This window comes from Orcinus orca, chromosome 14, assembly GCF_937001465.1.
Source record: "Orcinus orca chromosome 14, mOrcOrc1.1, whole genome shotgun sequence".
In the NCBI taxonomy this organism is placed as follows: Eukaryota; Metazoa; Chordata; class Mammalia; order Artiodactyla; family Delphinidae; genus Orcinus; species Orcinus orca.
This window is the reverse complement of record NC_064572.1, coordinates 75,695,337-75,708,339: the sequence shown is the minus strand read 5'-3', so window position 1 is coordinate 75,708,339 and position 13,003 is coordinate 75,695,337. Positions and strand designations below refer to the sequence as shown.

Sequence of the window (13,003 nt, the reverse complement as noted above, 5' to 3'; positions counted from 1 at the left end):
AATCTGCCTGCCAATGCAGGGAACACGGGTTCGAGCCCTGGTCCAAGAGGATCCCACATGCCGCAGAGCAACTAAGCCCATGCACCACAACTACTGAGCCTGCGCTCTAGAGCCTGCGAGCCACAACTACTGAGCCCACGTGCCACAACTACTGAAGCCCGCGCACCTAGAGCCTGTGCTCCACAACAAAAGAAGCCACCGCAATGAGCAGCCCGCACACCACAGCAAAGAGTAGTCCCTGCCTGCTGCAACTAGAGAGAAAGCCCGTGCGCAGCAACGAAGACCCAACAAAGCCAAAAAAATTAATTAATTTTTTAAAAAGTTGTTTCCTCAAATTTCATTTTTAAGGGACAAATTTAAAGTATGAATAGACTTTGCACATGTTAGTGATAAATATGATTTAGCGTTAAATTCTGCAAATTAATACTTTTTAAGGGACAAATACAAACATCATTGTTTTCAGAGCAAAGTGAGCAACATGGCAAGGATTTTGACAACAAGAAGTGAATAAACGAGCAGAGAATGTGTAAATTGGAGAAAAGAGTTTAGAAAACCAGAGGGCTGCAAATGGAGATGAGAGAGATTAGACTTGCTATGTATGAGCCCATATGGGTAAATGAGAAGAGCTATTACAGGGAGGGAGATTTCATCTCAATTATAAAGAACAATTAGTTATCTGAAGATAGAAAATGGTATCTCAAGAGATGGTGTGTTTCCTGTCATTAAAGGTATTCAGGCATAAGTTAGATCAGGGGTTGGGCAAATTATGTCCACAGGCAGAATTCAGCCTAGCAGCTGTTTTTATAATAAAGGTTTATTGGAACATAGCCACTCCGATTTGTTTCCATACTGGCTGAGGCTGCTTTAGCACCACAACAGCAGAGTTGTTTAGATGCAACAGAGACCTTATAGCCCACAAATCTTGAAATATTTACTAACTGGCTCTTTACAGAAAATGTTTGCTAACTTCTGTGGATAAGGTATTAGGATTGTATGGTGTCGTTATAAGATACCCAATAATGGTTACTTTGGTGTTGAGGAAAGTGCTTGGCATATCATCTGTGTCAAGGATTTGGTTTAACAGGTTCTTTGCTGTTCAGCGCAGCCCAGATAACTTGGTGAGTGAAGGTCAAAATTACATGCACTGTTTGTAAAGTTGTGTGCTGTGATGTGGGGCTATGCCTGCCAGAAGGAGGCACAATTGTCTAATTTACACAAAGGCACCTAGTGAACCAGTATAAGCGGTACACATCATAATCATGTTAACAAAAATAACATTCTTTCTAATCCAGATGATCTCAGGTGCCATCACACAGATATTCTACCACTAAAACTCAGCTGCTTCTCCTCGCCCAGTGTTTCTTTATTTACATCCCATGGAAATGAAAATAGATGTTCTACGAAGAGAGGTTTTGAGAAATGCTACAAACTCCGCCCTCTCTTTTAGAAAGATACACTGCAAATTAACATATTAAAAACTGTGAGAAAAAAAAAACTCTGAGAAGTAATGTCAGTTAAAAACAAACCAAAAAAGCCCTATTTAACTTCAGTATACACAGCATTTTCCAAATGTATTTAATTATGTAACACTTTTTAATGAACCTACTGTTAATATCTCAAATAACTAATATTCCAGGAAACTATGCTATATCCTAAATCATATTTAGTACTTCTAGATTATAAGCTCTCTGAGGGCAGAAAATACATACTTCTTCTCATGCCCTACAGATTTCATCACATTGCTAAGCACATATAATAATCACCTAAGAAATCCAAGAAATAATTGAATTGATATGGATTTCAATGCTAGGAGATGGACCTAATCAATACAGTGAATGCACTGTTAATTTTATTAATTAAAACAGGCTTTAATTATTTATATGACAGGGGAACACAGGGTTATCATCCTCTTTCCACTGAATCAATTAGCTATTAAATAGTACTACAGCAAAATAAACTTGCAAAAGTATATGTCAAGTATGTTTCTTCTGCTCTGTGGTATATATTTAAGTATATAAAACTATTCAAGACACACTGTATCATATTTAAGGTTAAAGAACTGATAAATTACCTAACAGATTGATAGAACATACATCAGAACATAGGTTTAATAAATTCAAAGTCAGTAAAAGCAAATTACCTGAAGAAGGTGACAAAAAACTGCACAAGATCCATGATTGTATTGTGTTGTGAGAATGCAATCTGAAAAATCAAAATAAAAGAAAGTTTGAAACTTACTGAATCTACGCTCTTCTTCAAAGTGGTGATGTTTCATGGCATTTGTAAATACAATATTTTTAAATCATCAAGAAATCTGGATCACCATATTATAAATCATATGTGCTGGAATCAAAATTTCATTGAGAACACCTAATATAACCAACTGCTGATGACCTTCGCACAGGCTATAACATTAAATGGCTTAAGAAAACTATTATATATGGAACCGAAAAAAAAATGGTACTGATGAACCTAGTGGCAGGGCAGGAATAAAGACGCAGACGTAGAGAACGGACTTGAGGACACGGGTTGGGGGGGCGGGGAGGGAAGCTGGGATGAAGTGAGAGAGTAGCACTGACATGTATACACTACCAAATGTAAAGTGGATGGCTAGTGGGAAGCTGCTGCATAGCACAGGGAGATCAACTCCATGCTCTGGATGACCTAGAGGGGTGGGATAAGGAGGGTGGGAGGGAGGCTCAAAAGGGAGGGGATACGGGGATATATGTATACATATAGCTGATTCACTTCGTTGTACAGCAGAAACTAACACAACATTGTAAAGCAATTATGCTCCAATAAAGATGTGAAAAAAAAGAAAACTATTATAAAATTACTTCAGTAATGCATGCTAAGACTTTCATGTGAAATCCTATGACATATTAAATGTGCCTAACTAAAACATGCAAATGAGTTTCTTCATCTAATAATTATCACATTTTTCTATCAATACAATTGATAATTGCTTGTGTGCCGAAAAACTTAATTTCAACTGCATTAAGGAAACTGAGGGAAATAGTTTTTCTTGTATATTCTTGTCTAGGGAAGCTGCATACAACTATTTTGTTATAAACCCCTGCAAGAATAAAATACATCACCTCAGTTTATATTTTCATGTTAATGAATTTTGAGAGGAGAAATAAATCAATAAGCTAAAATTGTTCTCCACTTTTGTTAACATTATAGAGATCATACTGTAACACGTTTCTTGAGGAAGTATTATATAGTGTACTAGTCAATAATGTAGCATCTGAATAGAGAATATCTATTTAGATACAGAAATAGAGAAAATCCAACTTTTTCACTTGCTAGATGTAAATATTTTAGAAAACTATTTAACCTATTTTTGTCCCATATGTGAATGGCAATAATAAGAGCATCTACCTTATGTGTTAGAGAAAAGACTAACTCAATTAATAGAAATAAAATTATTGCCATAATATCTGGTATATAGTATAATACAGTAAATATTATACTTTTACATCATGTATAAAGGAGCTGGTCAACATAAGTGAATTTTCCCAGATAGCTGAAGCTAAACAATTAAGTTCTTGAAATCTTCTCCTTTAATAATCTTTTATGAAAAATTTTCAAAAACATGTAATACACTTTCCACTTCCAGTGAAAATGGACTAACAAGGATGAGATGTCTCTCTTGTCTTACAGAACTAGAAAACTATACAAAATGTATGGAAAAACCATATTCAGACATTAGACAAAACACAGAGGAGGATATAATTCATGAGTGAAGGAAAAGAAAGGAAATGAGTCTCACAATTGTCCCAGCTTTCAGGGCAAGGAATCGAAATGGCATTCTAAAATAAGAAATATTGTTTCTTACATAAAATAAAGAATTACAGCCAGTCGAGAAAATGGTTAAATTTTTGGTATATACATGAAAGCTTAAATATAATAACATTCATTTCCAAAAAGCTTCTAAGCATTTGAATAATTACAGAGCATTTATACAGACAATGAGGAAAGACAATTGCTGTAGGAGATTGGTTCTAGGTGAAAATGTTTTAAAAGATTTAAGAAAAAACATCTTTTAAAATGGAAAAGATACATATGAGTTTTCTCTCCAGGTACTGTCCATGAGAGTATCTTAGAAACAGAGCTTATCAAACAATATTGTCAACAGTAACTTAAATCCATGGAAAGATGATTCTGAACACAGCAATTGAGAACCGGATAATCTTCAAAAGGATAATTATTTTGAAATCATAGTCAATGAAATTGGTTTAAGATAAATTGGAATAGGAAGGTAAACTTAGACCGTGTTGAGAAATATCTAAATGAAAAAGAAGAAAAAGGACTTCAATAAAGGCTTGAATAAATTAGCAAATGTATGGAAAAGAGAAAAGAAAAAAAAATAAATACATATAACATAAAATAAATTAAAAAATAAAGGAATAAGATAAAGTATATAGAAGCAATTGCACTAAATGTGAACAGTCTGAATCCTCATCAAAAGAGAGATTTCCATAGCACATTAAAAAGCATAATTTAGCTTTATGTTTTTTATAGAAAGCACATCTATAGCAGTGACACACTTATATCCAAAATATAAAGGATTGTGAAAAAAAAAAAATTGGCTCTTAGAAACAACAACAATGAAGGCATGAAGGATAATATCAATAGCAAAGTGAAATTCAAAATCAAAATCTGGTCAAATAAAATGTATAAGGCACAAAAAATGAATAAAAATAATAAACCTATATGCACCAAAAACACAGGCCAAATAAGTGAAAACACAATGTCTGGACTTATAAGGAGAATTAGATAACATAATTACAGAATAAATTTTAATATGTATACCTCTTTAATAACCTATCTGACAAAGCAGACAAAAATTAACTTATTCAGTCATTCAAATCATGAAGAAATATTCAAAGAAATATTGCTTAAGCAAGCTCTGTTCTAGGAGCTGGTGACAACCTTGTAAATAGGACAAAGTCCCTGGTCTCTTGGAGTTTGCATCCCAATAGCAGGAGGCAAAAAATAACCAGGTAGACTCATAAGTGGATTATCATAATTTTCGACAATGGTAAGTGTTCTGAAGAAAAACAAAGTGACGTGATGCAGTGGAAGGATATGTAGCTTGTTGAGATTAGGCAGTTAGGGGCAGCCTCACTGAAGACATGATATATGAGCTGGACATACAAATAATAAGAGTGGTAAAGCCACACAAAGATCTGTCAGTAGAGGATTCCAGGCTTAGGGAATAGTACACTTAGGCTAGAGCTGTTTGAGAAACTGAAGTCACAAGAGCTGGAGTATTGTGAGCTAGGGGCAGAGAAGTTAAAAATAAAGTTCAGGGTGACAAGCGGGGGTTAATTCACCTAGGTCCTTGGCATGATAAAAAGTTTGGGACATATTATAAGGCCTGAGCCATGAAATGACATGATCTAACTCTCAAGAAAAATATCATTCTGGCTGCTGGGTGGGAAAGAGATGATAGAGGAAAGCAGGGACATTAGATTTTCCTAGTTATGACGTGATAGCTTGCACAAGAGTAGTAGCCATGGAGGCAAAACCAAGTTGATGGGCACATAATTTAGAGTGAAAGGTGAGAAGGCTTGGTGAAGATTGGATATGACTCATTTAAAACTTCTAAGAGGATGTTCAGGGCTACCGCATTATTAGAGCTAACAACAACAACAAAAAAGTGAACAATTAAGTAGGAGGAAACCAGGAGAGTATTGTGTCAAGGATGCCAAGGGAAAGGAATCTTGCAAGAGGAAAGTAGTGGCTGGTTTTGTTGGTTGAGTAAGATGAGGATGGGACTATGACCACTACATCTGACAACATCAACTTTGTGGGTAACAAACAAATGCACTTTCAATGAAGGGGTGGGAATGTTAATCTAAACAGAGAACATAAGACGAGTATGTAATGTGAGGCAGTACAGACAGCAACTACAGACTGAACTTCCAGAAAGGTCTGTTAAAAACAGAGCAGAAAGAATCAGGAGCATATAAAATAGGAAAACAAATCTTTTGTTAAATCCACAGAGCATGTAGAAAAGTAGACAGTGTACATTATGCAGAGAAACTACTTAAAAATTCCAAATGGTAGTGACTTTATGTACCATATTATCAGATTGAAATCAAAATTAAAGCTATAATTTTGGATATAATCAAAACAAGTTAACTATTTGGAAATTAAGAAATATAATCTGTGAGGCCGAGTTCTAGGTGGACAGTGCCAGTGGTAGCATAGAATCTTAATATCCCTGAGTTTCCACATTAAAAAAAAAACTCAGTATCTATCCATCTATCTACCTTCCTACCTATCTATGGCAGGTAAACTGCAGAAAGAAAATACATAGAAAACAATTTCAACAAAGTTAAGTGAAAAATTATCCTCCTCTTGAATGCCGAAACATGAGCAGGTACGGATAAACCACAACACCAGACACTTATGGTACCAGGGTCCGTGAGGGAGTAAGAAGAGGGAATCAACAGGAAAATCCAAAAGGCATTCATTGGAACCAGGCAGGCCCACTGAATACAGAAGGTAAAAATGTAAATGGTTTTGCGTAGTCCAAGAGCATATGAGTGCAAAGGGTCCTTGAGAAGTTCCAAAAGGAGCTAGAACAGCTTGGGCCACATGAATTTTCAAAAGCAACCAGTCAAATCTCTATTCCAGGACAGGCTCCATATTGAGGAAAAACTGTTGGAAGTGAAATCAAAATTGAGCAGAGCGAGAAAATGGAAACAAAGGAAAAAAGTTCCAACTGGGGAGAGGAACAGAGCCAAGACATCTTTAAAAAACAAGTGATACATTTTGGGGGGAGGAAAAAATACACCTATATTCAAATATGGGTCTTGCCACTAATTTCTTTGCATACTGTCAATGCAAATCATTATCATCACTCTGATTCTTTAACCTATAAAGGGTTTTGCATTCCTTCAAGATAAGTTACGCATGAACAGTGGGAACAGCCAACAGTGTTAAAATCAATTTAGACTGGCAAAGTACATGATTCAAGCTGGTACTGCAGAATTTTATTATGGTTTGCTTGCCCTTTCTGGGTCCATACAGCTAAGTAACTTGGGGAAAAAAAATCATGTTCTGAGGCAAGTAAGCAAAACATAGACCCAAATGAAAGTATCTACAATGTCTTGCATTTTTCCCAAAGAATATCTGAGTAAATAAAGCAGTCAAGTGAAGGATCTATGAGTTACAATCATGAACGAAAGCACTAAAACGTTCTGAAACTTTAATTGTATTATCTATATGTAACTGATCTGTTAATATAATTGTACTCAAGAGTAAATGTAGATGGCACAAGCAGTCTCTATACTTAGCATACCATCTGGGCTCTGGGGACTCAAGCTAAACAGCATTTGATATTGGTTGTTCAAATGGAAAGTCAGCATTACAATGTGTTGTGCAAATCTTTTTAAATGTTTCTCCACCTGAGACTTTCTATAGGAAGTTCCACAGGAGATAGCCTATGGAAGATACTGTGTCAGACAGTCCGTCGTCAGGCACAGGCATAAAAATGGAAGGCAGATACAAGGAGATTTGGTCGCATTGGTGAACAAGACCAAGCAAACACTAACTCAAGCAGATTGTCTCTCAATATTCTCTCTCTGGAGTGTCAAGGTATTCATCCATCAAATATTTCACTGAATATAGATTATATTCTGGGCACCATGTCAGGTTCTTGGATATATCAGTGAAAAAAAGATTCTTAGTGGTTGTGGCAGGGTAGACAGAAACAGTAATAACAATTATAAATTATATAGTGTTTTAGAACTTGGTAATTCTAATGAAAAAAACCATTAAAAGTATCCTATTTTCTATATTAACATATGTGGGACAAGAAATCACTCCTTGGTAACTAAAAACATGCAGAAGTACTGAGAAAAGACAGGAGAAAAATCAGGGGTAGCAGAAAGAAATGATACTAGCATTAGTTGCAAATGTATCTGACTATTTTCTCAGCATTTCTCTATCTAGGAAGAGCGTCCAGCAACTCCAGGACCCTTCCAATGAAACTGAAAGACCTACAGAGACAGGAGTAAGTAGAGACAAAGGGAGAGCATTCTAAGTGATACTGGGCAACTGGTCTTCATGTGGCTGGCTCATTATCATCTAGAGCTCACCTCAAATATCATACTTCTCTAAGACACTTATATAAAGTAGCTGCCCTCTCCCTTATTCTATACTCTCGTGTAAACCTACTTCTTTTATATTTCAGTCTGAAATTATCTGATTTATTGGTTGATCATTAGTTAAAATAGCTTTCCCCACTGAAATGTAAACTCCTTGAGAATAGTAGCCTTGCTCATAATGCCCACGGCACTACTCCAGTACCTAGAACAGTATTTGGTAGTAGTAAGCATTTAATAAAAATTTGCTGAATAAATGAATAACAATAGCAAAATTCAGCACGAGAGTATTCTTAGGACTTCATATATCCTTATGAAGAGCCGTGAAAGGAGGTACAGATGTTATTCCGAGAAACATTAAAAAATTATTTATTTATTTGAATTTCTTCTATAAATCAATAATCACAGACTATAAGTACCTTCTAATTTCAGATCATAAAATACTATTTTCCCCTATAAAATTTACATACGTTGTAGAGTTCAGATGTTATGAAAAATACGCATTTCTGTATAAAATGTTTTTGTTTATAATCACAGAAAAAATTTTATAATATCTACCATTTATAATTTTACCTACAATGTAAATAATTTGAAATCAAGGTATCAGAAATGGTTTCTTAATGTGTATTTTTACCTCAATTTCTTAATTTCAACGATAAACATTTTTAACTATGTTGGCTTCTTGGAATTTCTTTCAGAAGGTGACTTAGTTTAGACTACAATCTTCCTGTCCAAAACAGAAGGTATTACCTGAAACATTATTTTTTAACCAATGGAGGAAAAAAATGAGATTGCTTTAAAAGAGTGATCACTTGATCATTTAGCTAATTTTATTTAGAAAACAGTGAGACAAATCGATAACAACAAAAACAACACTATATTCATAGTTTCCCTGAGAGTGTATCTCTAGAGGACATGGGACATTTCTGACTCTAAAATCTCTAATTGTCTAATTAGAAAGATTTCTATTGGCTGGTGCTATGGCTATAAGATGACTCTTTACGTCCCCGTGAAAAATATGAAAATTTATTTAAGTCGAATTTAAAGTTAGTTTTAAAACTTTATCCAGAAAAATGCACTTTTGAAATTCTCTTTTCTTTAATGATTTTTTTATTCAAGTTATCCAATATCATTTAAAGAAAATTAATCAAAATCAGGAAACCAATTAAAGCTTCACAATATCCTCATTTTCCCCATGTTTTTAAAGTGCCCCAAATAACCGATAAACTGGCATGCTAAAAATCAGAGTGAGCCAAAACTACATCAACAGTGATATTTTGTCCATTTGAGCTTAAACACAAATTCATATTGAGAACACGTCCAAAATCTAAAACCTGATTTAAAGATGTGCTATATTTTTCATTAACATAATGACCAACATTTTGAATTTATGATTTGATGAAAAAGTTGCATTAAGTGTGCTTGGAATAGAGAAGTAGATTAATAGCTTGATATTTACCATAAAATGTCAGATTTTGTAAGAGAGAAAAAAATATTCTTATGATGAAGGACAAATTGGTGTGTTTGTGCAAAATGTCAGATTGCCATAAACTCTGATATAACACTGAGACATAAAAAAGTGAAAATATGAAGGGATATGCTAAAATGATCAAATTCATCTAACAAACTGAAAGTAAAAGAGAGGTTCTTCAAACCACTATTTGGATTATAGTCCTTCAAAATGATGACATAAAAGCAGAGTTAAGTAATGGAAGTTAGTCATCTAGTCACATCTCAAAGACAACTGGGCTATGTTTCAGGCAAGCAGTTCAAAATCATATTAGGTCTTTATCTATTCATTTTTCAGACTGGGGCTTAAATTAACTATTACTGAATATGATCAACTATGATAATCTATTCACAGTAAACATAAATTTCCTATAGATATTTAATCTACTGCTTATTGATAATATAATTTGTATCATTCCTGATAAATATTTTTTTTAAATACAGTTAAATGGAAAATGGATGATTTTTAAAAGACAATAAAACCTAAGAGGAACAAATATACTGGCCAATTCTGCATAAATACTACACAAATTACTCTATGAATCCTTGAATATTGTCTATAAAAATTTAATGGGTTTAATTTTTTTTAGAGCAAATAAATGCCTTAATGAAGGTACTCATCACTTTCCTCCTGGTTTAATGCAAAAACTTAACTGGTCTCCCTCTCTTCAACCTCATAACTTTCTGGTCACTCTTTACCCAGCTGACAAAATGCTCTTTTTTTAAAACTGAAGGAGTTTCCCATAATTCCCCTCATCAAAATTCTTCATTTCCCCGCTTAAATTTCCTCAGTGTTTTTCCACCACTTTTAGCTTGGCCTCCAACTTCCTTGACATAGCACTAAACGATCTTCAAAATTTGGACCTTGCTTCTCTATGCAGAGCATTGACACTGCAGTCTGATCTCGCTCCATACATTATCAACCTCTGTGCCTTGTTGCGCATAAACCGCTCCCTCCTGCCCTAACCCCTTCTTCTCTGGGGTAACTTCTATCAAAATGATTCATTTCCTGGCAGTTCTAGATCCTGGTTTTTGGCCCTCAATTGTATGTCTGTTGCCCCTACCATACACTTTTACCACAGTAGTACTGAAAAGAGCTAACATTTATTAAAGTGCTTACTATTGCCCAGGCGCTGTGCTAAGTGCTTTTCATACACTAGTTTATTTAATCCTCAGAATAACCCCATAAAATAGGTAATGTCATTATATGCATCTTATAGATGAGGAATTAAAGGTTTATAGATTACCCAGGCAACAAGCAGTGGAGCTAAAATAGAAATCAATGCATTCTGAATCTAGTTCTTAAGTTCTACACTTTTGTACCACCAATTAATCACAGTACCCTGTGATAATTAGCATAGCCATCTTCTCTTTCCATTTGATTTCAAGATATTTGAAGTCAGGCATTACAATGTTCAGCTATACATTCCTAGCAACTAGCAAAGAACCTAGCATTTTTACTTCTATGTGTTTAGTGGATGAATTGCTGTAACTACTGGAGATGTATATCTTAATGTTCTAAATAGAAAGTCTTAAAACAGTTTCATTTTACTAAAGGTCAAGCTGCACAGGAAAACAATTACTTTTACATCAAGATTATGTCAGTTAAAATACATAGAGCTTTCAATCTACATGTCCAGAGAGTACATTTTCTTTAAGTTAAAGGATATTATTTTTTCAAAAACAGTATTGTTATGTGTTAAAAAATGAAACCAAACCTTTAAAATGAAAAGACAAAACTTTGCATTTGTAACGCTACCTGTTCTTGATTATAGTATTAGCATACTTATGAGGTTTCTTGAAGAGTTTCAGGTTTTAATTCAAGATATAAAACTGCAAGAGCAATGGCTAAGTCTATATGCAATTTATGCTTGTAACACCACTTTCTATAAATTACAGTTTTCTTCACAACCTAGCTCTTCCTCTATAATTTAAGTGAACAAAAGGGAGCTTCCTTTTATAGAGTGATGTTCACTAGACCACCTACATCATTCAGTCCTACCTCTAAAACGTCAGAAACCAGGTTTATGTCTAAAACCTCAAAGTAGCCAACGGTCTTAGTAAGGCATGTGGTACTATTCAAATGTCAATTTTTCATACATATGTACTACTACTAAGTAAGTAATAAAACCATTTGCATTCAAAAAGGCATTAATATAATAGTTGTTAAGGAAACAACTAAAACAATAAAATTTCAAACAAAGAATATTTTCTATACACATCTGATTTTGGATACTTTGAAGGTTAATTCTCTGTTCTCTTCTCTCCATTAAACCTAGACTATACTAATGGACCAGAATGCAGTGAGTAAGGTGCTTTCCAGAAGAAAGTGCTTTTAAAGATGATTTAGTAGGTCCCTACAATTGCTCTGATGTTTTTGCTTCTATATGGATAATTTCCAGTTTTAAAATACATGAAAAACAATGGCAACATAGAACTTAGGTTTCATTATAATAAAACATAAAATTTTAAAACTCAAATTGAGGGGTCATGACGTTGCAATAAAAAAAAAATCATAAAGTAATCATATGGTTATTTGATGTAGTAGAAAATAGAGTTGAAAATTATGGGATGTTAGATAACATAATCACAGGAGTTTTTCTGGTAAGTTTTAGAAATCCTTTCAACTCTTGTCTTCAGCAGGCCCTTTACCCCACAGAGCGCTAGGCAGAAAAAAATAATGGGCAAAGGAGATTAAAAAAAAAAATTAAATAGGTCAACTCTATCCATATTATATTTTAATATTATATAATCTTTAAGTATTATTTTCTTAATCATTGGTAAGTATAATATTTACGTTTAATCCATAAATTCAATATCCTTGAATGGACAAATTCACTGAAATGCACAAACTATCATAGCTCTCTTAAGAAGAAATAGATAACCTAAATACTACTGTAACTATTAAACGAATTAGATTTCTTGTTTAAAACCTTCAAACAACACAACAAAACAAATCAACTGTTATCAACTATATATAATCAACTATAGGCCCAGATGGCTTCACTGGAAAATTCTACATTTATAAGTAAGAAATAACATCAATTCTACATATCCTCTTTTAGAAAATAGAAAAGGAGATAACACTTTTATTAACATTTATTTTATGAGATCAGCACTACTCTGATAACAAAACTGGACAAAGACATAATAAGAAAAAGACATCTAAAGAGAAATATCTTTCATTAATATAGAAGCAAAAATCCTCAATAAATATTAGCAAATTGAACTCAACAATGTATAAAAAGGATAATAAATCAGGACTAAGTATAGTTTATCTCAGAAATGCAAACCTGGTTCAACATGCAGAATTAATCCTCGTAATTTACCAAGTTTAAAGACTGAAAGTGAACTACCAAAGGATCAGCCCA

The 13,003-nt window shown here is 33.9% G+C and overlaps 1 protein-coding gene across 1 annotated transcript in view; it reads right to left on the bottom strand.

Annotated features, from left to right (window-relative positions):
* The window catches only part of ATRNL1 (attractin like 1), a 706,327-nt gene that overhangs the window by 420,390 nt on the left and 272,934 nt on the right, over positions 1–13,003 (bottom strand). Inside the window, exon 25 of the mRNA XM_049697035.1 lies at positions 2,141–2,202. Coding sequence (XP_049552992.1) covers positions 2,141–2,202 — 62 coding nt within the window. The remainder of the gene's footprint in view (positions 1–2,140; positions 2,203–13,003) is intronic.